General features: G+C 54.3%; 1 protein-coding gene across 1 annotated transcript; it reads right to left on the bottom strand.

Moving 5' to 3' along the window:
- Window positions 1-5,798: 5,798 nt before the first annotated feature.
- Window positions 5,799-9,047, bottom strand: LOC121436389 (homeobox protein HMX1). Its single transcript, XM_041636222.1, has 2 exons — window positions 8,675-9,047; window positions 5,799-6,424 (listed from the first exon to the last, which is right to left on the bottom strand). The coding sequence occupies exons 1-2, from the start codon at window positions 9,045-9,047 to the stop codon at window positions 5,799-5,801; spliced, it is 999 nt and encodes a 332-aa protein (XP_041492156.1).
- Window positions 9,048-22,837: the final 13,790 nt, after the last annotated feature.

The following is a 22,837-nucleotide window of genomic DNA, read 5'->3' as shown; positions in this document are numbered from 1 at the left end:
GCTGGAGAGGTCTGGGGCCAGGAGCCAGGCTGGACACCTCCCACTCTACTTTCTTCCCTGGGCCAAGACTTGAGGGCCTTGACTCCACCAGCACCCGCGTTCACGTGGAACCTGTTCCCGGCGCCTTCCAGACCCGGGCGGCCCCACCTCAGTCCCCATGCACTCTGCTCAGAATGAGACTTTCACTAAGTGAGGCTGGGCTCCCAGTCTGAGTGGGGACAAGCGGGGTGAGGGGATGGGAGACGTGAGGTGCGGACGGACCGCGGGGACGGAGGGGCGGGTCTGCGGGCCGCCGCAGACTGCGAGACGCCAGGTGAGCGGCCAAGGCGGGAGTGGAGGGGCGCCGGGAGCTGGCAGGGGCCGGACCGGGGCGAGGGGGGAGGGGCGGGGCCGAGAGCCGTGGGGTCCCAAGAGACTCGGCCCCAAGCGCTCAAGCCCAGCCAGGCGGGAGGGGGCCATCATCCCTTCCCGAGCCCCACCGCTCCAGGCTCCTCAGCCGACTCCCTCCGTGGTGCTCACACCCACCTGCCTGGGAAACGGGACCTCGCAGCGACCGCGGACAGATGCTGAAGCGGAATCCGTAGCCGGGTGGGTAGTGCGTAGTGCGCGGCGTCCGGGACCCGAGCGCAGTCTAGAAACCAGGGCTCCGGTCGCAGGGAAGGAGTCACGTCCGGGACGGCGGAACAACGACGAAGGACCGCGACCACCCGGGAGAGACAAACGGAGAGTAGCAGCTCGGTGCCCCGGGAAGAGCGAAGAGAACCAGTTGACAAGGGAGGGGGGGGGGGAGATCTTCCAGAGAAAGCGCAGAACCCGGCGAGCAGACGCCCCAACCAGCAGAGGCTTCACCCGGACGATCCTGGAACGCGCAGAGCCCGCGGCTGGGCTCAGACGTCTCAGGCCCGGACTCCCCAGCGGTCAGAATGCAGTCCTTTTCCATACTCCCTCCCTTCTCCTGTTGCCTAGCCTCGCTCCTGCACTCTGCACCACAGACCCACTGTGCACCAGAATCAGAGTGCCCGGGTCCCAGATCAGAGAAGCCGCCGCTGAGCACCACCCCAAACTGCTTCGCAAGGTCACCCAGGTTGCAACCCTTAATCCCTCCCCCTCCCCCTGCATCGCAAGCGCCCTTACTCCAGGTGGGGAGTCCAGAGCAGCCACCCGGACCAGGAGGGTGAAAACTTGGAAAGCTGGTCAAAAAAGAGGAAAGTTTGGGATCAAAATAGTTTTAAAATTAAATGTGTGAGGCTTAAGGGGCAGATTCTGTCTAAACCTGGAGGAAATACAGTTGAAAAAGTGGAATTTTAAGTGGGCCCAGGTGAGATCCGGATGGGGTGAAAATAAACTTGGAGCATACAGCCGCTCCTCTGGCGGAGAGGGGAGACAGCCTCCCGGAAACACATGTCCTCAAATTTCCACGGTCTCGTTAAACAGGTTTATTTCGATTTGTTTTTATGTAAAATCAAGAAGCTCGGCCTTCCGCAGGTATAGCCTCCTGATTAAGATCTTCTCTTCCATCCTCCCTTTTAATTTTGCTGCATATTTTAGACAAGCCAACAACACATCGTTTCGCTGGAAAATTCATAAATGCACTTTAGGGTTTTTTTTTCTTTTTCGTTTTTGTTTGTTTACGGTAACAGTCTGACTATCCCAATAAATTCTCAGTCTGGCTTAACACAATAAATTCTCAGTTGGCTTTGATGGTGCAAGGGCACACAATTTTTTTTGTTTGTTTGTTTTCCTCTTCTGGTTTTACTGAACCGTCCAGGTAATAATAAGCACTAACACCTTTATAATAATGAAAACACAACACAACAAAACAAGCCAAAGCCGCTGCTGCAGGACTATGCGCTTCCGTTCGCCCATCCCTGTTTCCCCTCACGCTTCAGTCTGGGTTCAGTCTGCAGACTCAGTCCACTGCCAAGGGACTGGCCATTTCTCCTTTCCTTCCAGGACAACGGGGCACACAGGAAGCGGCTCCAGCCTAGCTGACTAGAGGAGTTCACTTCCCCCAAGTCCTTTCCTCACAGCATTTTGGTGAAGTCAGCTCTGATTGCTGAGCCGGCTCAACGAAGCAAAGGGGTCATCCTCCCCCTCCCCCTCCCACCTCCCAGGTTCAGCAGCACCGTCCTGCTCTGGGCAATCCGAGAGGAACCTCCAGGAGCAGCTCTCCCTGACTGGTGGAGCCCACAGAATCCTCAGCTTTGCTAGTCCCTGACCTCCCATAGGTTTCCCTGACCCAGAGTCCATGCTCTGAAGAAGCACTGTGTTCATTTTCTACCTTGTTCCTATGTGGAGCAGAAGGGCCCTTAGGAGTGAGAGAGAAGGCTCCTGTAAGCTCACCTGGCCAGTGCCCAGCCCCAGGATCTCAATCCAGCTGGGCTGTTCTCTCCATGAGGGCAGAGCCCAAGCTCTGGGGAGCTTCCTCCTGAACAGCCAGTGTGTGTGTGTGTGTGTGTGTGTGTGTGTGTGTGTGTGTGTTTTGCAGTTTTCCCTGCAGCTGGTAGGGTAGGGGTTCATTTTGCAGGAAGGTCATTGATTTCTCCAGTGCCTACTGTTTGCTTTGACCTGGGATGAAGCAGGAAGGAGTCTTCCTTGGGTGTCTTTGCTCTCTGAGCTACCCCCACCCTACTCCCCCACCCCACCCAGTATCTAGAGATGGGCTAGCCTAGGGCTGCTTCCAGACTCTTGGTAGAAACTCAGTTGAACTAGGAATAGTCCTGACATACTAGTAAATGTTCATGCCCCGTCTGAGAATGGGCACTGTTGTTTTCACAAAAAGAATACAAGAGAGGGTACGAGGCCAAATGGCTTAGGATGTTGGGAAACTGAGGCCTCGAAAAGAGGCCTTGCCAGTGGGATGTCTCTTGCCAGAAGGAGAGGGTCCACTCGCAGCTTTTCTATTAAGAAACACTATTTGACTCCCATGAGTCAAAAGACCCCGTATTTCAGGGTGGTTGCAGCTGGACCTCACTTAGCAGTGAGTGAGGCTGGACATGGAGCCAGTGAGGAGGCTCACCTAGCAGAGACAGATCAAACCCATTCATCTTTGGCCAGCAATGAGGTGTGCCTGCAATCAACACCAGGATCAGGACTCACTAAGGTCCCCAGCTAGTCCTGGCATGTTCTAGGCCCTGAATTTCCAGGGCTTGAATGTTGTGTGTTACATTCGAATCAGTTCTTTCTGTTTAGGGCTGCCTTCCTACCCTGTATCCCAGAACCTGGTGGACACTTATGGGACATGATGAGTTTGCCTGAAGCTGGTAAACATAACCAGTTGAGGAACTGCCCTGTGCCTCACCAGGTCCTGTTCCTAGGTCCAGGAGACACCACTTCCTTGCTGAGGGCCTCCAAGACTTCCCTAGAGGGCTGGCAGGGGTGGGAGGGGGAGGAGGGCTAGGGAGGTGGACAGCTCTCCTGCCCAAAAGTATAAAATATAGTTCTCCAGCATCATAGATCCTGCTTGGCACAGCTGGCTCAGCTCCTTCCCTAGTGGTTGTAGTGAGGTTCCATTGCAGGTGCCCATAGGATCCTGTCCCTTGTGGCAATATGTGGCAGGTGACTCACCTAGGGCATTTCACTGTGGCTCAGTAAGGAATTCTGATGAGGACACATTTGCCGATGGGGGACTCAGAGACACTCTATAATCAGCATGCGACCTCAGCCCAAGGCACCAGATAGTAACTGGAATAACATGGTCTCACAAGGATTGTCCTAGGTTTAACTGTGCATTTTTAAAGGGCTGAGGAGAATGGCTAGTGACCTGAGCCCCCTGACACCTTGACAGTGAGGCTAGGATTCCCACCCAGAGCACAGCATGTAGGATGTGTAGGATAGAGGGGTGCCAAGGGAAGACCCATTTGTATAGACAGGACAAGCATCAAAGAGGCCATTGCTGCTGCAGGAACCTGGGCTGTGCTAGGGTCTGCAAAGTGCCCCAGGCTTTCCAGGGTAGGCAGAGATTGTCCTGAGAGCAACATAACAGCATCAGACGTCTGATGAACTGGACACCGAAGTCTGATGAAGGCACGGTGGAGAAGTGAGAGCAAAGAGAAAGAGGTAGCCCTGCTTGTTTTGTTTGCGGACAGCCTGTACCCTGTTTCACCACGGTCCAAAGCCTTTGAAAACTCCAAGTTCATTGATGTATATTATAGTCTCTCCCAGACAAAGCTGGCTTTGCTCATGGCAAAGCAGTTCGGGGTACCCAGGGGCAGAGAGAGGGCCCAGGCTCAGAACCCTGAAGGACCAACTGATGGGGAAGACTGGCCTAGAGATGTTACTGCCGGTCAAGGACCAGCACACCTTCCACTTGAGTCTCAAAACATCCATATCCTCAGGGCATGAGAACTGAGTGCAGAAGAGGAGGGAAAGAAGGGAGGTGCTCCGTGGAGCACTACCACCGGGTCTCAATAACGGAAACCAGCTCTTTGGGTGGGAGTGAGAAAATATGAGAGAGAAGGAGAGAGAGAGAGAGAGAGAGAGAGAGAGAGAGAGAGAGAGCGCAAGCGCACATGCACACACACCGAGCAACTCCCCCATCCCTTGGCGCCTTCTCCTAGGCTGTCTGGCGCCACCGTGGTCACCCCAGGCTACTCATCTCAACTATGGGATGTCTACTTTTGGGTGAAGCAGGGATGAAGACAGGTCCAGGGTCCCCTGCTAAAACCGAGAGTGAAGTGACCCCTTCAAACTTGGAAAGCCCTCTCCCAGTTAGGCTCAAAAGCACACCAAAAAATGTAACCTTCTTCACACAGCAGGGCCCACCTGTAGGTAGGGGCAGTCAGCTTGGGGGCAACGAAGAAGACAGATGACCCTGGTGGTCTAGACTGCCCGAGGATATAGATGGACCAGAGGAGACAGGAGAAAGCACCTCAGCGCCTTGCTGGAAGAACCAGAACTTTGTTTTGGTTCAAAAAATTTCTATCCAGAACCTGCTGTCTCCCGCAAGAACGGGTAAGGGCAGAGACACAGCCTCATGAGCCCTGGTGACTAATCCAGTTGTCAGAGAGAGTCCTACCTTCATCTGCCTGTGCCTTTTGGTTTCAGTCCCCTGAACTACAGAGCACACTGCCATCTTTACATCGCTACTCCTCCCTCTTGGACCTTTAGGCCTTCCACGGAGGTCCAGGGGGCCTCCCTGTCAGAAGGAGAGTAAAACTGACGACCATAGACCCAGAATGTGGCTCCCGCCTGCCCCACCCACCTACCCCAGGACAGCCTTCCCAAGTCCCTGGCGAACTTTGGAGGGAAGCACCCACTCACTCAGGCCTGCTACCAGAAGAGTCTCTGCCCAGCGACCACACAGCAGCGAGTCCATCCAGAAAACGTCCCTTTTTATTCCATATGCAAAGAAGTAAAGTCATCACAGAAAAAAAAAAAGTCTTCGCCAAACCAAGAGAACCAAAGCCGCCCAGAGAAGCCCTCTTCGGAAGAGAGGCCCAAGGTGAGATGTCCAAAGGCCCGCGGCTCTCTTCGCAGTCCTCTCGAGGAGGACCCTGCTGTCTTAAGTTCCTGTGAGGTCCCGAGAAGGGGCCATTTTTAGGTAGGGGCAGGGTGCCTCGGGAACAGTCACCATGCGGTTCCTTGACCAGCCCGTTCCAAGTGTCCGTTTGCCCGCATCTGCTCAGCACTCAGTGCCGGCGAGAACTGTCGCATTGCCGCTTGCCTCTGAGCCGGACTCCAGCCCTGTAGCTGGCTGCGAGTATCCCGCTGCCGCCGTCTGGTACACTCTGGAGCGGCTGCCCACAGAGATGGCAGCCCAAGGTACTGCGAGGTGCGCCTGCACTGAGGGCGCGGGCTCACACCAACCCCGGCATCTGCGCGCGCAGAAAGGGCACCGAGGCAGCAGCGGGGAAGGCGGCCAGCGGGTAAGCCAGCGCGCCCGAGAAACCGAGCAGCGGCGGTGGCGGAGCAGGTGCGGGCGGTGCCAGCGGGAAGGGTAGCGCGGGCCCCGCGGCGGCCGGGGGACTCTCGTGGTAGAGCACCGGCACGCGGACCAGACGCTGCGCGCTCGGAGGGGACAGACTAGCCGCCTCCAGCTCCGCCGCCAGCTGCCGCTTCCACTTGTTGCGACGGTTCTGGAACCAGATCTTGACCTGCGTCTCGGTGAGCTGCAGCGAGGCGGCGAGGCCTGCCCGCTCCGCGCTGCTCAGGTAGCGCTTCAGGTCGAAGGTGGACTCGAGTTGGAAGACCTGACTGCGCGAGAAAACCGTGCGCGTCTTCTTCTTGCGGCCACCGCGCGCCTCCCCTGCTGCAGCCGCCGCTGCTGCAGGGGCCTCTGCCAGCTCCGCCGCCTCCTCCCCGCCGGCCGCTGGGCCCTGCGTCGTCGCCTCCCTCGGCAAGGCTCCCGGCCCGGGACACCGCGGCCATGAACTCTCTGCGCGACCCATCTCCTCGCAGGCCTCCGGAGAGTCCCGGTCGCTTGCTGCAGGGGAAAAACGGGCATAGTGGTAGGTTCTAAGTGTCTGCCCTAGAAGGAGTCACTGAGATTGACTTCCTCCCTCCTTCAAATCCTCCACAGCCAAATGCCAAAAGCTGGGAAATATTCCCCGAGCAAGGGTTGGGGCGCCTTACACTTGTGGGTTGGGGGAGTGGCAGAGGCAAAGGCATAAGGTGAAGCCCAAGACCAGGGCCACAGGCAAACATGTGGCAACATATGCCCAGAGGAGGACAGAATGAGAAAGAGAAAGAAAGAAAGAAAGAAAGAAAGAAAGAAAGGAAAGAAAAAGGTTAATTCAAAAGGCAAGCTGACCACTTGCTCCTGTCTCAGCTGTATCCCAGGCCTCACACAATCAGAGGCTCGGGACAAAAAGACCCGATGTCCTTCAGATTTATGTACACACAGAAACTGACATACAAGCTGTCAGCTAGGGACCAAGGCCTCCCCATCACTCAAGGGGGCAGACACCAGGGAAACAGCTCTTAGGAGAAACGAATGCACATCCCCCCCCCAAAACTCCGCTGGGGTGACACTGGCACAACCCTGACCCAGACACCCTCAGAGGCAGACCCTTTGCAAAAGCGAACCTACTCCAAGAGAGCACCGGAGGAAGGCTGTTCTGTGGACCACAATATCCCTACCCTGCATCAAACATCTACCCGTTCCCTGGGGGCTCCTGTTCACGGAGATCCTCTGGACTCGTGTTCCAAGTACTAAGCTCTGGATGACAAGGGATGTCACCAGATTACAGCAGTTCACACGAGTCCCTGGTGCTCCTCTAGACCTCTGGGCTCACGGAACTAAGTCAGGCCAGCCTGTTATTCTGACAGGTCAAGGTCAAGGTGGGTTTTGACCCAGGTTATACCTCAGCGGTGGGCTTGTGTGTCTGGCTAAACTCTGCCTGGTGTCCTTGGAAGCATGCTGATCCCGCTTGTGTCCCTGCCCAGCCCCCATGTTCAGTGCTCTCTTGGTGCCCACTACAAAGTCACATAGCAGGATGGTTACATATGCAGCCAGAACCAGGGCTCCCCCATTGGCACAAAACACCCTAAGCCCCTGCACTCACAGAGGTCCCTGGATTGCGATGAAGTGCTCATCCGACTCCCCTGCTCTGACAGGAATAGGGAACCCTAACCCGCATGGTGCGAAATGAGGAGGAGCCACCTGCGTAGGGGCTGACCACTGGGCTGCAGGTGAGGACAGCCTCACTCAAACGTGGAAGAAAATGCATCCCGCAAGTCTCCTCATTGGATCTCAGTCCTACTACGGGGCCCTGCTTAGGTTTATGTAAAGAAGGCACCCAGACCTGGGATGGGAGACTCCACACCAGGAAGGTGGTGGGTATCTAACGGAAGAGAATGGTTGCAGGCCACTTCCTACTTCAGAGCTCCTGGACCTACACACAGGTGGCTCCCAGAACGATAGTGGGCAGTCTTTAGCCACGTGTGTTTTTGGAAGGAGGCTGGCAAAGAGGGCTGGGGTTGGAGAGGTTGAAATATCTTTCCTAGTCTTTCTCCTGGGAAGGTCCTAAGAGAAGTAAGAACAATCTGGAGACAGAAGCAGAATCAGGATGTCCAGGCCAGATGGGTAAGTGGGTTCTGGGGCTGAAGAGCCCCCAACCCCCATTCTCTGAGCCCTCCACAGGAAACAAAGGCCAAGGAGGGGGAGGGGCAATAAATGAAGAGAGGGGTGGAAAGGACCCTTCCGAGTGCACTCCCACCGGTCTCAGCCCCGGGCTTGGGAAAACCCAAAAGGAAACCCAGGCCCAAACAGCCGGACTCTAACTGCAGTCGGTAGAGCACATGACACTCTGGGGGCCACAATTACTGTGAAAGAAGGCCTCCCATCCAAACCCCATAACTGAGGATTCTCTGCTCAGCATCCCTTTTATTTTAGTGCTTGACTCCATGGTCTCCCCTCCTCTTCTCTCCCCTCATTTTCCTTTCATCTTCACTGACTCTCCCTTTCCCTCTCCTGTCTTCCCGAGGCCTGTTTCACTCTCCTCTCTCCTGTCCGCAATTTCGCTTCCTCCAGCCCCAATCCGCGCCTTAGTACTTCCAAGCGTGAACCGCTATCCCTAGTCTCCAAAAACTGCTCAAGCTGGCGTTCCAAGGGGTTCTCATACCACCCAGGCCCGGTACACAGAAGACTACCATTTCACCAAGGCCAAAAGAATGGGGGGGGGGGGAGCAGGGTCCCGGCGCATTGCCCACTCCTTCCCGCACCCTCACTCACTGTCAGGACTCAGGCCACCTCCGTAGCCGCCGTGGGCCCGTGGGTACCACCGCGTCGTGCCTCCGCAGCCAAACGCAAAGGGCGGCCCGGGCCCGGGAGGTGGCCGGGGCCCGAGGCCCAGCGCCCGCGCCCTCGCCTCCCCGCCCGGCCCGCTGCCCGCGCGTAGCTGTCGCCGCCTCTGCAGCCGTCGCTGCCGCGCCAGCTCTGGGTCCTCATCCTCGGGGTCGTCGTCGTCTTCCTCCTCCTCTCGGACGCCATCGCCCTGGGTTGCACGCCCCGCACCCTTGGCCTCGGCTGCCAGCAGGTTCTCAATGAGGAACGAAGAGGCGCGGGCTGGCGTGGCGCGCCCGGGTTCGGTCAGCTCATCCGGCATCGCGGCCAAGGGCCCGTCGGGCAACGGTGGGATCCTGCGGGGTCCCCGGTGCCCGGGGCGCAGCCGCTTCCCGGTCTCGCTGAGATCGTGGCGAGCGGCTGCCCAGCGCACGCGCGGGCCGGCCCTGGAGAGCCGCTTCCCCGAGCGCGGGCGTCGGGCTCCACGAGGAGGGCGTGGGCTTCAGCGCCGCGCTGAGCTGGGCGGGAGCGGGTGCGTGCGGACAGCGGTCCCGCGGCTGCCTCGCTTGCCTATCTCGTAGCGGTTCAGGTCCCCGCCCCGGCCGGCCTCATGGGGGGGGGGGGGGCAGAGAGGGGCGGGGCCGGGGGCGGGGCGGCGCGGGCTCCTCAGGCTCAACCCCAAGAAACCGCCGCGTCCCTGAGAGAGGCCACTACCAGAGACGCCGCCCGGCCGGAGCCTGCACGCAGGCAGCGGCGCGACCCAGGGCAGGGGGCCCGGTGGTCGCGCGGGGACGACCCCGCGTGATGCATTCCGGCGGTCCCCCCCCCCCCCGCACCGGCGCCAGGGGGTGGAGAAGGGCGGGGCCTCGGCTGGAAGGACGACCATTGGCTAGAGGGTCGCCGTGAGGTCCAGGTTGGCCAATCGTGTCCGAGGAGAGCGAGGACTCACCCACCGAGAGCGTGTTGGAACCCGCAGAACGCACGGTATTTGCGTGAGTTCCTGTGTTGGGGTGACTATGTATTCGCGCGCATGTAAGAACTATAGCCGATTGGACTGTGACATCACTTTTTAAAAGACCCCGTGCGTGTAATTAAAAAAGGGAATTTTGTCGAAGCAATGTTGTAGAAACGCGACATATTTTAAGGCCGACTCGTAACGAAATACGCTTTCCGTGCCATCGCGGTGCGATGGAATGCTGTTGTTTCCGGGGCCCAGTCTCGATGTGTAAAGAGATCGAAACCCAAAGGGCCAGGCCCCCCTGCATCCGGGTGTCCCCCTGACAGGGAGCCAGCCGGTTATGCCAGCGCTGGAACCTCCATCGCCCGGTTCGCTCTCTTTCAGGCCAGCGAGAGCTTCAGGCCAGCCACTGTGGGGGTCTGGAGGTCGTGTGGGACAGTGCCTCCTTCTGCCTCTGTTTTTTGCCCTACCCAGAGTTAGTTAACTTCCCCCGCTTCAGCAGCGAGGCCGCAGAGGGTAACTCAGACTTCGCTGAGGCCCGAGGAGCTGTGACCCACTTTTGACGTGAACAGGGGACAGCCCAGTCACTGAGGGCAGCGCTTCACTGGACGCGGGTTATCACGGAAAGGCGCATCCAGCCGCTTAGTGCGGGTCCACAGCCAGTGCCTATCGAAATGTGTTCCACTTTCCAGGAAGGAGATTGCAGGCCTGGAGCTTTCGCCTTCTTTTCTTAATCTTCCAAACAAGCGCGGTAGAGGGAACGTCACCTATTTTCCAAATGAGAAAACTAATGGAAAAGAGAGCCCCAGTCATTCCCCCGCCCCGCCCCATCTCCGGCCCAGGGTAAGGGGGTCTCCAGGCTTGGAGTCCAGAGATTGCCCAGAATGAGAGGCAGGATGAGCAACCAGGCTGTGGAACCTTTGGGCCTGCACCCTATCGTAGCCTCTGCTGCCCACGGCCTGGGTGTGCCTTCTTGGGAAGGATCTCTGGCTGGAAACCTGATTGGGAGGTGGGCTTTGTGCACACTGGAACTGGATTTCGGGCCATATTCTGCAAGGCAGGAAGGATCTGTGGCAAACAGCCACATCTCATAGATGAGGACTCTGATCCTCGACTCTCCAGGAAGAGTCCAAGTCCCCCAAGCACGACATTCTTGGTGCCTGGGCTCAGAAAGACTCAGCGACCTGGGAAGAAGGAAGAAGGGAGACATTAGCACCCAAATTCGTTTATAGGAGTCAGGCACAAACCCTGGGCCAATCAAAGTTGTTTTTAACGGATGTAGAAACTGAGGCCAGAGGGGAGCCCTACTAAACATGGATGTAGGGAGAACCAAGCAAGTTTCAGGCTCCCCTATGAGTAGCAACTTCCTCCCTACAAAACCGCAAGCCTGTTGGGTGGGTTGTGGCTTCCATTTCTCTGCGCACTGTCTGAGTGGGGGAGCCAGGCAAGACTTCTTCAGAGTCTGGGTTGTAATTCCCTCTGCTCTAGGGTTATGTGGCCCTCACTTGGACTGGCGCCTTGCTGGTAAACCATGGGTAAGTGTCACTGTAGCTTCGTGGGCTTTGAGTGGAGACCTGCCTTGCTTAATGCCTGCATCCGAGCATGAGCATGATGCTGCTGACCCACTGACCACTCTGGGGAGGCATCAGATCTGTTCCTCAACCCTAGATCAGTGAGAGATGGTGGTCAGGAGTGGGGAAAGGGCACCTACCCCTCTCCTGGCACCCATATCAGCTGGAGCCTGGACCCTACAGACTGCAAGTGGGCTGGTGGTTGCCACCCAGGAACAGGGTGTGTACGTGTCAGAAACCAGGGTGTACATGACAAGAACGCCCAAGTCCTGGGGCCCACTAGCTCAGTCTACATGGAGGAGAGCCCAGAGATGAGCCTAACTGGCACTGCCTTCCAGGGTCAGATCCTGAGGACTGTCCCCACCCCAAGCCACACCATCCTTGTTCAGACCCTCAGCAGTTTGCCCAGGCTGTGGTTTCTCTGTCCACTTTGTTTGTCCTGGTGCCTTTTTACCCCCCTCACTTCTCCTGTGTGCTGGGATCTGTCGGGATTCTGCCCTGGCCCAGAGGCTTTCACCAAAGATGCCCCCTAAATCTGTGGGAGCAGCTCCAAGATCAGAGGAACCAGTTGCAGGGCCACTGCCCATTTCCTGCCAACAAACCTATCATTTGGAAAAAGTTTACAAGATGCCCGTTTTAAATCTAAAATTTTACTTTATTTTTGCTTCCCTCACCCAACTTTATTTCTTCTCACTCCACCCCCTACCTAACACAGGTGCCTGCTCTTGGGTTTTGATTGATAAAAACCAATACTCCATGTATATTTCCTCAGCTTCTTATTTTCAGAGCCTGGGGGTTGAACCCAGGACCCCTTCAGATGTCAAAATCTACAGGTGTCCAATAGCTCAGACTGACCTTGAGTTCTAGGTAATCCTCCTCCCCCACCCCAACCCCCAGTGTTGGCATTGCAAGCTTGCACCGCCATCTCTGGTTACTTCCCAAAGAAACTACAGTAGCATGTGTACCCACATCCTCCTGCGTGCTTCAAGTGTCTCTAGATGGTTGAGAGACCTAGGGAGATGCGGGTGCTGTGGAATCACCGTTCTGCGGCATTTAGGGGATCATGATAAAAGACCCTGTGCCTGACACGGGAAATATGCAAGTTTGCCTTTGATTTTTTTGTGTGTGATTCTGGGAATAAAATCCGTTAAAAAATATTTTTGGTCTTTGGTTGGTTGAATCTGAGGATGGGTGATCTGTAGGTAAAGTTGGCTGACTGCCTTGTGTCTACACACCCACCCCAACAATGTGGTGTTTCGTTTTGTTTTCCAGTCAGGATGTGTGTATGCCTGGCACACCTCTACCACCGAGCCACACACCCAGCCCTTTTATTCCTTTTATGGGGTTGGGAGTCATAAGGAGTCATATGCTGGGCTGTACCCTATCCTGCTATTTCATTTTTGCCCACTATGTTCTAACTTGCCACTCCCATGCCAAAGTTCCGTTACTGTAGGCAGGCAGCATGTTTCTCAAGCCTGGCCCAAGTGCACAGACATTCACCAGAGCACTCAGGACTCACTGGCTCATATGTGGCTTGTCTTCAGTTCATGAGGTGTGGGCTGTTGTTGGACAAGCAAGTGCAAGCAAGAGGGACAGGCAGCCCCACCTAGGCAGACACATTTTCTCTCAGTATCTGGGGCAGTGGAAGGATCCTTGCAGAACCTCAGAGTGCCAGGCAGAATCTAGCCTGGGGATCATTGCTCTGCAGAGGGAGCAGAGGTCCCTCAAGGGTCCCAAGAGGGCTCAAGGGGAGCATATCATCCCCACCCTTCAACAGGGGCAGCTGGAGAGGCACTTTTGTTGGAGGGGTAGGTGGGAGACGCTGGGGATGCACTCACCCTGAAGCAGCAGTCACTCCCTTCCCTGCAGTGGATATGCCTGGAGGAGGGGAGCTTAGGTACCCCCTCCCTGCTATTATAGATGCCAGGATGCACAGAACTAACACTTCAAAGCCACTGCAGACAGCTGTGTTCTTTCCAGCACAGGGCTCATCTCACTTTCCTGGTTACCCAGGTAAGAGTTCTCTGGCCACTTAGGGAAGAGAAGTGAGGCCTGGGGCTGAATGAGTTAGGTTAGCTGGAGTGGGTCCTGCAAAGACAGCTGCTAGGAAAGAAAGGTCAGCGGGCCTTTTGCGGGCCAGGTAAACTAAACGGTATAGTTCCTAATTTGGAAGGCAATGGGGAATCACTGAGGGTTGTTAAACTAGAGATACAAACCTATTAAAACTGGAAGCGTAATCTGAAAGTCAAAGCGACCAAAGGAGGTGCTGCCTACTGTCCCTAGCACTTGCCGTGAAGGCCGGCTGCTGGCACTCACTCCCCAGGCCTAGCCAGCTTTAGCTATAGACACACTTGCAGAGGTGATCCTGCTGTGTCATCTCTCCAGCTGCTACTGTCTCAGCTCCTGGTGGTCAGCAGTCAGATCTCCTTGACAGCCATACAATCTCTTCCACATCACAGCCAGCAGGATACAGCCTCAGCGTTGGCAGATTTAAACCAGGCTCCAGTGTCCTGGGTTGCCAGTGGTAACCTCAGCATCTTCAAGTGCAAAGGACACTTAAGACACTCACCATCCATCGAGTAGGTCTGTGAGTAGTCCGCATTATGAACAAACCTTTGTTGTATATTTTAAAAGATCTCTTTAAAAATTAGATGCAAAGTCTGGGGAAAGGGCTTACTTTCTCTTTTTTGAGATGAGTCTCACATAACCCAGCCTAGCCCCAAATTCACTATGTTGCAAAGGATGATCTTGAGCTGATGGACACTCCCACCCCTGCCCACCTCTGCTTCCCAAGTGCTGGTGCCAGTATGGTGCTAGGAAATAAACTCCCTTCCTGTGTGTTAGGCAGGTCCTCCACCAACTGAGCCCTTGGCTGCATTTAACTTATGACCCTGTGAAAGTCTCCCTTTAGAATTGGAAAAAGGAAGGAGGTTTTCTCTGCAGTTAGGGACTTGGAGGTTAAAAGAGAAAGGGGAGGATGGAGAGGGGTTAGGGGAAAAGGAAGGGGAGGAGATAAGAGGAAGGGGAGAGAGAGGAAGAGGATGAGGGAAGAGGAGGGGAAGAAGAGAAAGTAGAAGAGACAATGCTGGGGTGTAGGAGCTGAGGTGGACCAGGATAAGGAGCTGGGGGAAGCGAGTGGGGAGGGAGCTTGGAAAAACCCACAGCCCTGGGTTCCTCAACTGCCCTGCAGTGCTAGCAGCTTGCTGGGCTTTGTCCTCTGCAGACTCTATGGTCCTGGAGCCCGAGTTACAGCTGGGGCATGCTGTCAGCTCTGCAGCTCCGTTTCTCCTCTTTGGCTCCTCCATACACATATATGCACATATGTAGCTTGAACCTTTCTCAGGTCTGCAAAAAAGCCTTTCTGCCCGCGGGGACTCCAGGAACATACAGGTAGATGCCCTACCTGATCTAGGGAAGACAGTGCAGAAGTCAGCGTGTCCTCTGGGTGGAGACTCTGGTCAGGACAAAGCCATGGTCAAAACACAGCAGCACGGAGACCCACCTTCGTTCAGGAACCGTTGGAGCTCTGTGCCAGAGGAGCAGATAGACCCTGAGGGTCTCAATTGTGCTCACTCTGCCCAGGCTTGGGACTCTGTCCTTTAGGGCAGAAGAACATCGGACACCAGTGACTGTTTCAGCCTAGAAAAGTGGACGGAATGCCATCTACTTCAGCACAGGCTCTCCTGGCTGTTGCACCGAGCCATTCATTTTACCTCCAACCAACTCCTCCTTTCTTGATTTATTTCTGGGGGGCGGGGGTAGCAGGTCAGAGGGAGATCTACTGTTAGAGTCTGGGCTCCCCTGCTGTTTCCCTGGAGATGGAACATTCTATTAGGAGGAGCGAGAAATGCATGAATTTGGGTCCCAGCTCTGCCTACTGATTAGCAGAGACTCCAAACACATCTCCCCAAGTCCGCTGCAGGTGGTCCTTAGGCTTCCAGGGCTGGTGGCTGAGGTGGCTTCAGGAGAGTGGGGTGCAGGGGGTGAGAAAAGACTGCAAGAAGAAATCATCTGAGAAGGATGATGGACAGCCAGATGGAGGAATTCTTGGTCTGCTTGGGGGGGGGGGTGTCTCCTTTCTCCTGGAACCTGCCTGGTGCTGCCTGCCTAGTCCAGCTCTCTGGATCCCTATCTTCCCCAGCTGTGGTCACTTTAACACTGGTGAGATGTCTGGTTTTAATGTGAGGAGCACCTCGAAATAGGAACAAGTTTGATTTCCACAATGGAGCACAGATTTCTGCCAGAGGTATTAAAATCCCAGGGGATCATTAGCCAGCTCGGGCTGCCCGTGACCCTGATTGGAAGTGACTTGAGGTTGGAACAAAGGGCTGGATGGTCATGATGCAGGAAAATTCTCCTAAGGACTCGGAGAGATGGAACCTTCTGGATTAGCGGTGGGGGAGCCTGCAGATGTGGACAGCTCTGCCCTCCGTCCTGAAGAAGATGCCTGTAGCATCTGAACAGGGTAGGCTTCACAGAGTCCTGCCATCTTGGGAGAACCCGGAGGCTTAGTTATTATCCCTCCTCATGGCCAAGGTGGTGGGAGATTGGTCTGGAAGGATCTCCTCCCCTCAATTTCTAACAGTTCAATGGTTTCTGGTGAGTACTCGGAGTCCCACAAGGCCATGAGAGGGATGCAATGATGGACCAGTCATCTACCGTCTGCACATGCACCATGTATCCATCCTCCCAGGTAGCCATACATCAACCATCCATGCATCTACGCTCTGTCTATCCATCCATACATTCATGTATCCATCTGCCCTCAGGAATGATGTAAGCACTGTTGCTGGAATTCTAGTTGGTCTTAATAATAAAAACCCAGAGTCAAATATGGGATAAATGCTGAAAGATCAGAGAAGCAGGGCAGCTAACCACTTGTTCTTACCTCTATGAAATCCTCAGAACAAATGGGGTATCCTGTCCCCACAGAAACCTCAGACTGAATCCTGAGCTCCTGTCTCCTCCTCTCCATCCCTCCATATCACTCCTGTCTCCACCTCCCTAGTGCTGGGATTAAAGGTGTGAGTCACCACTGCTTGGCTCTGTTTCTCTTTTAGACTGATTCAGTCTTGTGTAGCCCAGGGTGGCCTTGAACTCACAGAGATCTGGTTTTCTTTTGTCTACTGACTGCTGGGATTAAAGGTGTGTGCCAGCGCTGCCCAGCCTCTATGGCTAACTAACTAGTGTGGCTCGCTCTGCACTCTGATCTTCAGGCAAGCTTCATTTGTTAAAGCACAAAATATCACCACATAGTGCCTCATAAAACTGCTTGAAAGAATGGATTGACATTTCACTCTTCCACCAAGTGAGGTCACTGAGAAGTCACTGTCCTAGAGGCAGAGGGCAGCCAGCACCAGCCCCTGAACCTGCTATCATCCCAGTCTTCCGTCCCAGGTCTACAGAGCTATGGAAGCAAATCTCAGTTCCTTAGGAATTAGCCAGCCTGAAGCACCTCTTCTTTTAAAATACAGCCTCTGAGGACTGAGCCAGCATGTCTGTCCCTCTTTCGGTGCTGTGACGAAATACCCAAGAGGCGCAGGGTGAGGGAAACAGAGTTCATTCTGGCTCAGAGATTGAAGGTTTCAGCTCATGATCTACTGGCTCTGTTGGTTTTGAGCTGTGGGAAGAGAGACCATACCACAAAAGGACACGGTGGACCAGGTGGAGCATGAGCTCACTTCCTGACAGCCAAGCCACAGGCAAAGATGGAGACAGAAAGGGGTCAAGGCAAGACCCTGCCCCAGAAAATGGATGGATCTAGGAAACATCATACTGAGTGAGGTAACCAGACCCAGAAAAACAAATATAATGTGTACTCACTCATAAGTGGCTTTTAGACATAAAGCAAAGAAAAACCAGCCTACAATTCACAATCCCAGAGAATGCAGACAACAAAGAGGACTAGACATGGGTCTAGTCTACACAGGAAGTAGAAAAAGACAAGATCTCCTGAGTAAACTGGGAGTGTGGGGATTATGGGAGAGGGCAGAAGCGGAGGAGGGAGGAAGGGAGGAGAGAAGAGAAAAATATATAGCTCCATAAAAAACAAAAACAAACAAACAAAAAAAGACACAGCCCCAGCTACCTGCTTTCTCCAAGTGGGCTCCACTTGGAGCTCCTGTACCTTCCTATAGCATCATTCACCATGAATGCATAGTTCAGAGCCCCACAGTCCAGGTTCCCTGCGATGTCTGGAGTTCAGGCATCCCACAATGTCCAGACCTACCAGCTGGGGGCCAAGGCTTCAACACAAGAGCCAAAGTCATAACATAGCCCCCGAAGCTACCTGAGGTAAGGGCAATTGCCAAAGTGATAACATAGCTCCTGAAGCTACCTGAGGTAAGGGCAATTGCACCATGTCTTATTTGGATACTGATTAGAGCCCCTTCAAAGTGATTTCAGGACCTGGCAGGGATAGGAAGCAGGGATTCTCTTAGTGTGTCAAATGTCGGGTCTCTAACCAGTGAGGGTCACTGTGTTTGCTGTGCACGGTGACTGCTGGAGTTTTAGCTTGCATTCCAACTATTCTCAGCACCTCACGAAGTGTTACTGAATACGGTTCCAGGGAGCGATGGTGTATCTTGCTCCGCAACAAAGGGACATAGCATAGCAGACAGTTTGGGATGGAGCCTGACTCTCAGCACTGAGATAGAGATGAGACAGATGGCAGCTTTAATGACTCTTGGATAAACATGTCCACAAAGAGTGTCCTAATCACCCACCATTGCCCTCTTGGGACCAGGGGAGGATGTGCTAACCCAAAACAGCTTTTTGGGTCAGAACCTTCCAAACACAAACCACTGGACAGACTCCTCCATTCATGAGTCAGCCTTCTCTGGAACCCTCCCACTTCTACACCGTGGAGAAAGCCTTCAAAACTTGATCCTCTCCCATGTCACCCCCAGGTCTTTGAGAGGCCAAAGCAGGAACGAGAGCCCACGGTTGCCACCTGCAGGAAGCCTGTGGAATTGACCCGATAACTGCTGGTTAGAGCTATGGAAATAAGCATGTCCTTGCATCCCACAGTCCTTCCTAGACATGTATAGAACCATACACAAGACATCTTAAAGAGTCTCTAATGTGTAGAGACTTGGGATCTTCCTTGGCGGGGAGCCAAAGTGAGATTCAGAAACTCCACATTCCCGCAGTCCTTATTGGACTAGGGGTTTTACAGCACAGCCTGAGGTGCTAGGATGTGGAGCCCAAGGCAGGCGCTAGCATCCCAGGTAGACAGAAGACTGGGCAGTGGAGAGAGATCAGAAGCTGTCTTGACTGGATTTCCTACCACACCGCAGGCAGAACCTTCATCTTCCTCCTGCAGACTGCAGATTCAGGCCATGTCACTTCTGCCCTGTCACTTGTCACCAACTGATATTGCTCTGGGCTTTCACAGGACCCAGGAGTCCACGTGGATAGTTAACCACATACCATATACAAGTACACGGAAATGGTCGCTCTTTGGAGAAGTGAGGGGATTAAAAGGACCCAGTCCCAAAGACTCCTTGCAGCTAACGCATGATGGTTTTGCACAGCAAGAGGGTGGAGGGTCCCAGGCCCCTGTGAGCTAAGGTGCCCCTTTGCTATCCACCAAGGTAATTCTTAATATTTATTTGTTTATTATTATGTATACAATATTCTGTCTGTGTGTATGTCTGCAGGCCAGAAGAGGGCACCAGACCTCATTACAGATGGTTGTGAGCCACCATGTGGTTGCTGGGAATTGAACTCAGGTCCTTTGGAAGAGCAGGCAATGCTCTTAACCACTGAGCCATCTCTCCAGCCCCCCACCAAGGTAATTCTTATTGCCACTTATGCTTGCTTTTTGAGTACACTTTTTGAGTCAGAGGCTTGCTTCAGGAAGCAAATTTATCCAGTTTCTTGGTCTGCAATTAGGGAAAGATGTCAGCAGGGGGACAGTCTCTAGCTCAGCGATTTTCAACCTTCCTAAGGCCGTAGCCCTTTAATACGGTTCCTCATGTTGTGGTGACCCCAACCAAAAAGTTATCTCATTAGCACCTCATAAATGTTATTTTGCTACTGTTATGGATTGTAATATAAATATCCAGTATATAGGATATCTGATATGTAGCCACTGTGGAGTCGTGACCCACAGGTTGAGAAACATTGCCCTAGCTCTTGGAGACATTAAGGTAGAAATTAGGTTGTTCCCTTTGTGGTCTAATGTTCCTAAGACAGGAAACCAACCTCAAGACTGGAGGACTGGACTTGCCAGGAGTGGCTTGCTGGGCCCCAGAGCACCAGCTTGGGGACTCCACACTGAACACAATGACAGCTGATCAGGCAGGGTTGAGTTGAAGGCTGTTTGGAAGCTCAGACTTTGCCCTACGTGATCTCCCTGCAGAAAAGACATGCTGGGTCACCCGAGAGGTAGTCAGCAGCCCACTTGTGGGGCAGAAGACGGATGTGAAGAACCAGTCTTAAACTACAAAGGCTCACACAGGGATTTAACATCGGATGCCTTGACTGAATTCAACTTGGGTATAATGCCAAGTTTGGAGATTTGATCAAGATTCTGAGCATTGGGCATCATTTTTGGTCAAATCAGTGTCCCGGGCGGGAAAGATGCATGTCTGTCTATGTGGGATAGAGAGGACTCCTTTTGTCTCCCTGTAGATGGGAGGGAAGATTTCAGGAAGTCTTTGGGGATGGCCCTGCTCATTGTCACATCTCAATCAGGAGTGGCAATATGAACTCCATGCCTAAGCCCTGGCCTCTGTCCAGACCCTAACAGGACCCAGGCGGTCCATGCTCACAGGTGGACGCTCCCGTCTTGCAGCTCAGGTCCCTGTATCCACCCAAAGACTACATTGCCATGGTGGACTCCGTGATGGTGTTTCTTAATGGGAAGGCCCCACCATTTCTCAACCCTAGGGGGAGCAATTAGAATCTGGTGCAGGAGAGAAGGCTGCTTCTGCACTGGAACAAGGAACCTAGGGCTCCAGGCTGGCCCTGGGCTGCAGGACAAGCAGCTTCCCCAGCCACTGTTCCACTGATGCCTGAAAATGGGGGATCCTTGCCCTGCACTGCTACAGAAAAGAGGTGCTATCACAGAGGCAGAGGGAGGAGAAGGATGGCTGGACCCCTCTCAGAGACCCCAGCATTCTGCTCCTACCCCTTCACTTCCTACAAGCTCCAGGTTTGCAGTGTTACCTGGCCCGAGCAATAGGGTTCCTGGAGATGCTTGACAATGTTTTCAAAGTCCCAAGCCTGGGAAAGAACTGGGACTGGACTCATAGGTCCAAAGCTGTTAGGAATTTGCTCTGTCTGTCACCCTCCGGAGTCTGCAAGCAGGCGGTATCCAGGATCCCTGCGTGGAGAGGGCTTATTAGCACCATTTTTTGCTAAGGCAGAAATGGCGGCTCCTGTCGTACAAGGGACTTAAGGTTGACGGAGGAGAGCTCCCGAGCCAGCACACTCTAATACGGAAGCAAGGACGTGCAGTCCCCAACAGCCCTGGCCCAAGGAAATCCCCCACTCTGGGGCCACCAGAGGCGGCTGGGCAACAGACCTTCGGATCTTCGGGCATCTAAGTTTCTGTTGCGGATTTCTCTGAGCTTGGGCAGGTGGACGACACTGGAACACTTCCCAGTCGGCCTGCCCAGTGGTGCCACTCCTTCCGTCCCAGGACAAGGTAGCCAACTGTGACAGTCTTGGGAAGAGCCTTTCTTGTGTCTGCTAGCCAGTGGCACTGGGTCATTAGCAGATGGCCTCCCCCCACCCTCAGAAGTCCCAGAGTCCCTTTGGCAAATTCCTGAGGCTCTGCCCCAGTCCACCCATCCAGGGCAGGAATTTGGGTCCTGTTGCTCAGCAGAAACTTTCCCTTGCCCCGCAGGGCAGTCTCCAGACTCTACCCCTGTTCTGTGGAGCATTAATTGCCCGGTGCTTCTAAAGAAGTCATGCAGGGTTGTGGTTCTGGCTCAGGCCTCACTGCCTCTGCCTCTGCTGGTCACTCTTCTGGCAGGTGGTCTTACTGCCTAGGCCAGCCTTGCTTCTGCTGGGTTCCTGCCAGGCATACCAGGCAGGACAGGGGTTGATGCCTGTACCCAAAGTCTAGACCCACACCCAGGTCTAGGATCACAGGGCTGAAAACCAGTATTCCACACAGGGATTTGCAGATCTTCCCCAGCAAGAATGGCTTCTCATTCTGTCACAAGAATGCAGGTCCCCTTCACTTCCACGCCTCTCTATCAGCAACACAACTCCCCAGACAGCCTCTGGTTCCCCGGGGGCCCGTGGAAGGAGAAAGGGGTTTTAGCAGAGGAGCCTGAAGATTTCATAATGAGTCGAACTCCCACCCTAGGCTTCCCATCCTTCAGGTCTCCTACAGTGAGCTCCCGCAGGCTGGCCTGGCTGATGGACCTGTGGTGTGCTAAAGGCAAGAACAAAACTTCCACCTACAGAACTGCCAGGTTCTGTGGGTACCACCCCAGCCCACTGCCCTGTTCTCTTCTATAGCAGTCCAGGTTCTGGTGCTATTCTCAGCTCTTCTGGGCCAGTGCTTCTCTCTTGCACTTCTCCTCCATGAGCCCTGAGGGTCCAGGCAGATTTAGCTAGGGGTTCTGTTGGGGTGGATTACCTCCTAAGCTGCCCTACTCCCCAGTCCAAGTTGGTGGCACCCAGGCCCAGAGCTGGAGGCCCTACTTACATACAGCTAGTCTATGCTTCTCACAAGGAGGTGACCCTGGGACTTGCTAGGCATGGCCAAGAAGTGGGAGTAGGAGAGAGAAGTGCTTCTCAGGCGATACCCCCACCCCGACACAACAGCCATTCCCTAACTGCCAAGTGGGAAACTCGGAGAAGCTTCCAGGCCTGTTTGTGCTCAGGGTCTCAGCAGAGGAAGCAGTATCTCTAGGTTTTGAAATATGAGAACCCCCCTGAAATGTGTCTCACATCCCTGCCTCAGGCAGCCAGGCCCAAGAAGTGCTCAATGCATACTTTGTGTGACCCGGTAGAAAATGAAAACGTGGTCCTTGCTCAAAAAGAAATAAGCAAGAAGCAAGCAGGAGGCACAAGTGGGCTTGGAGAGCCCAGCGGGGCCTGCCTCTGAGGGCCTTACCTCTGGACACTGATGCCCTGCCCTAGTCTCTGCCCAAGACTCTGATGTTCTTTCTTCCCTGAAGAATGCCCAGGTAGCATGATGGCTCTCTTCCACAACCGGCAGAGGGCACCCAGCCTTCCAGCCTGGGCCAAAAGCAAACATTCAAGTCAGGTCAGTGGGGAGAAACAGAGTGGCCTCTGCCTTGGGAGAACCTGGGCTAGCCTTGACTACCTCAGACCAGTGCTTACTGTAAAATCCTGTGTTCCCATTCTTGGTAACAAGCCCTTCTCAGAGCTTGGGTAACAGTTACACCTCCTCCCTTCAACACAACACAACACAACGTGTGTGTGTGTGTGTGTGTGTGTGTGTGTGTGTGTGTGTGTGTCTGCACATGTCCTGGCTCTCTGCATTAACCTGCAGATTGCCTCACCAGGAGAGAGACCCACACTGTATTAGGCTGTGCCACACCTGGCCCTGGAACCTCAGTTTCCCTCTATGTACAGGGACTGATGAGCAAGACC

The sequence above is a fragment of the Microtus oregoni genome, unplaced genomic scaffold, assembly GCF_018167655.1.
Source record: "Microtus oregoni isolate MIOR12 unplaced genomic scaffold, Mior012 000049F_ref0000343, whole genome shotgun sequence".
NCBI lineage: Eukaryota > Metazoa > Chordata > Mammalia > Rodentia > Cricetidae > Microtus > Microtus oregoni.
The sequence above is the reverse complement of the archived record's forward strand: the minus strand, read 5'-3'. Positions and strand labels throughout refer to the sequence as shown.

Excerpts from the sequence above, each read along its gene's own strand:
- LOC121436389 (XM_041636222.1), bottom strand. The coding sequence starts at position 9,047 with ATGCCGGATGAGCTGACCGAACCCGGGCGCGCCACGCCAGCCCGCGCC. Across the intron at positions 6,425-8,674 it reads AGGTGGCCTGAGTCCTGACA|CAAGCGACCGGGACTCTCCG; the intron begins GTGAGTGAGGGT and ends TTTCCCCTGCAG.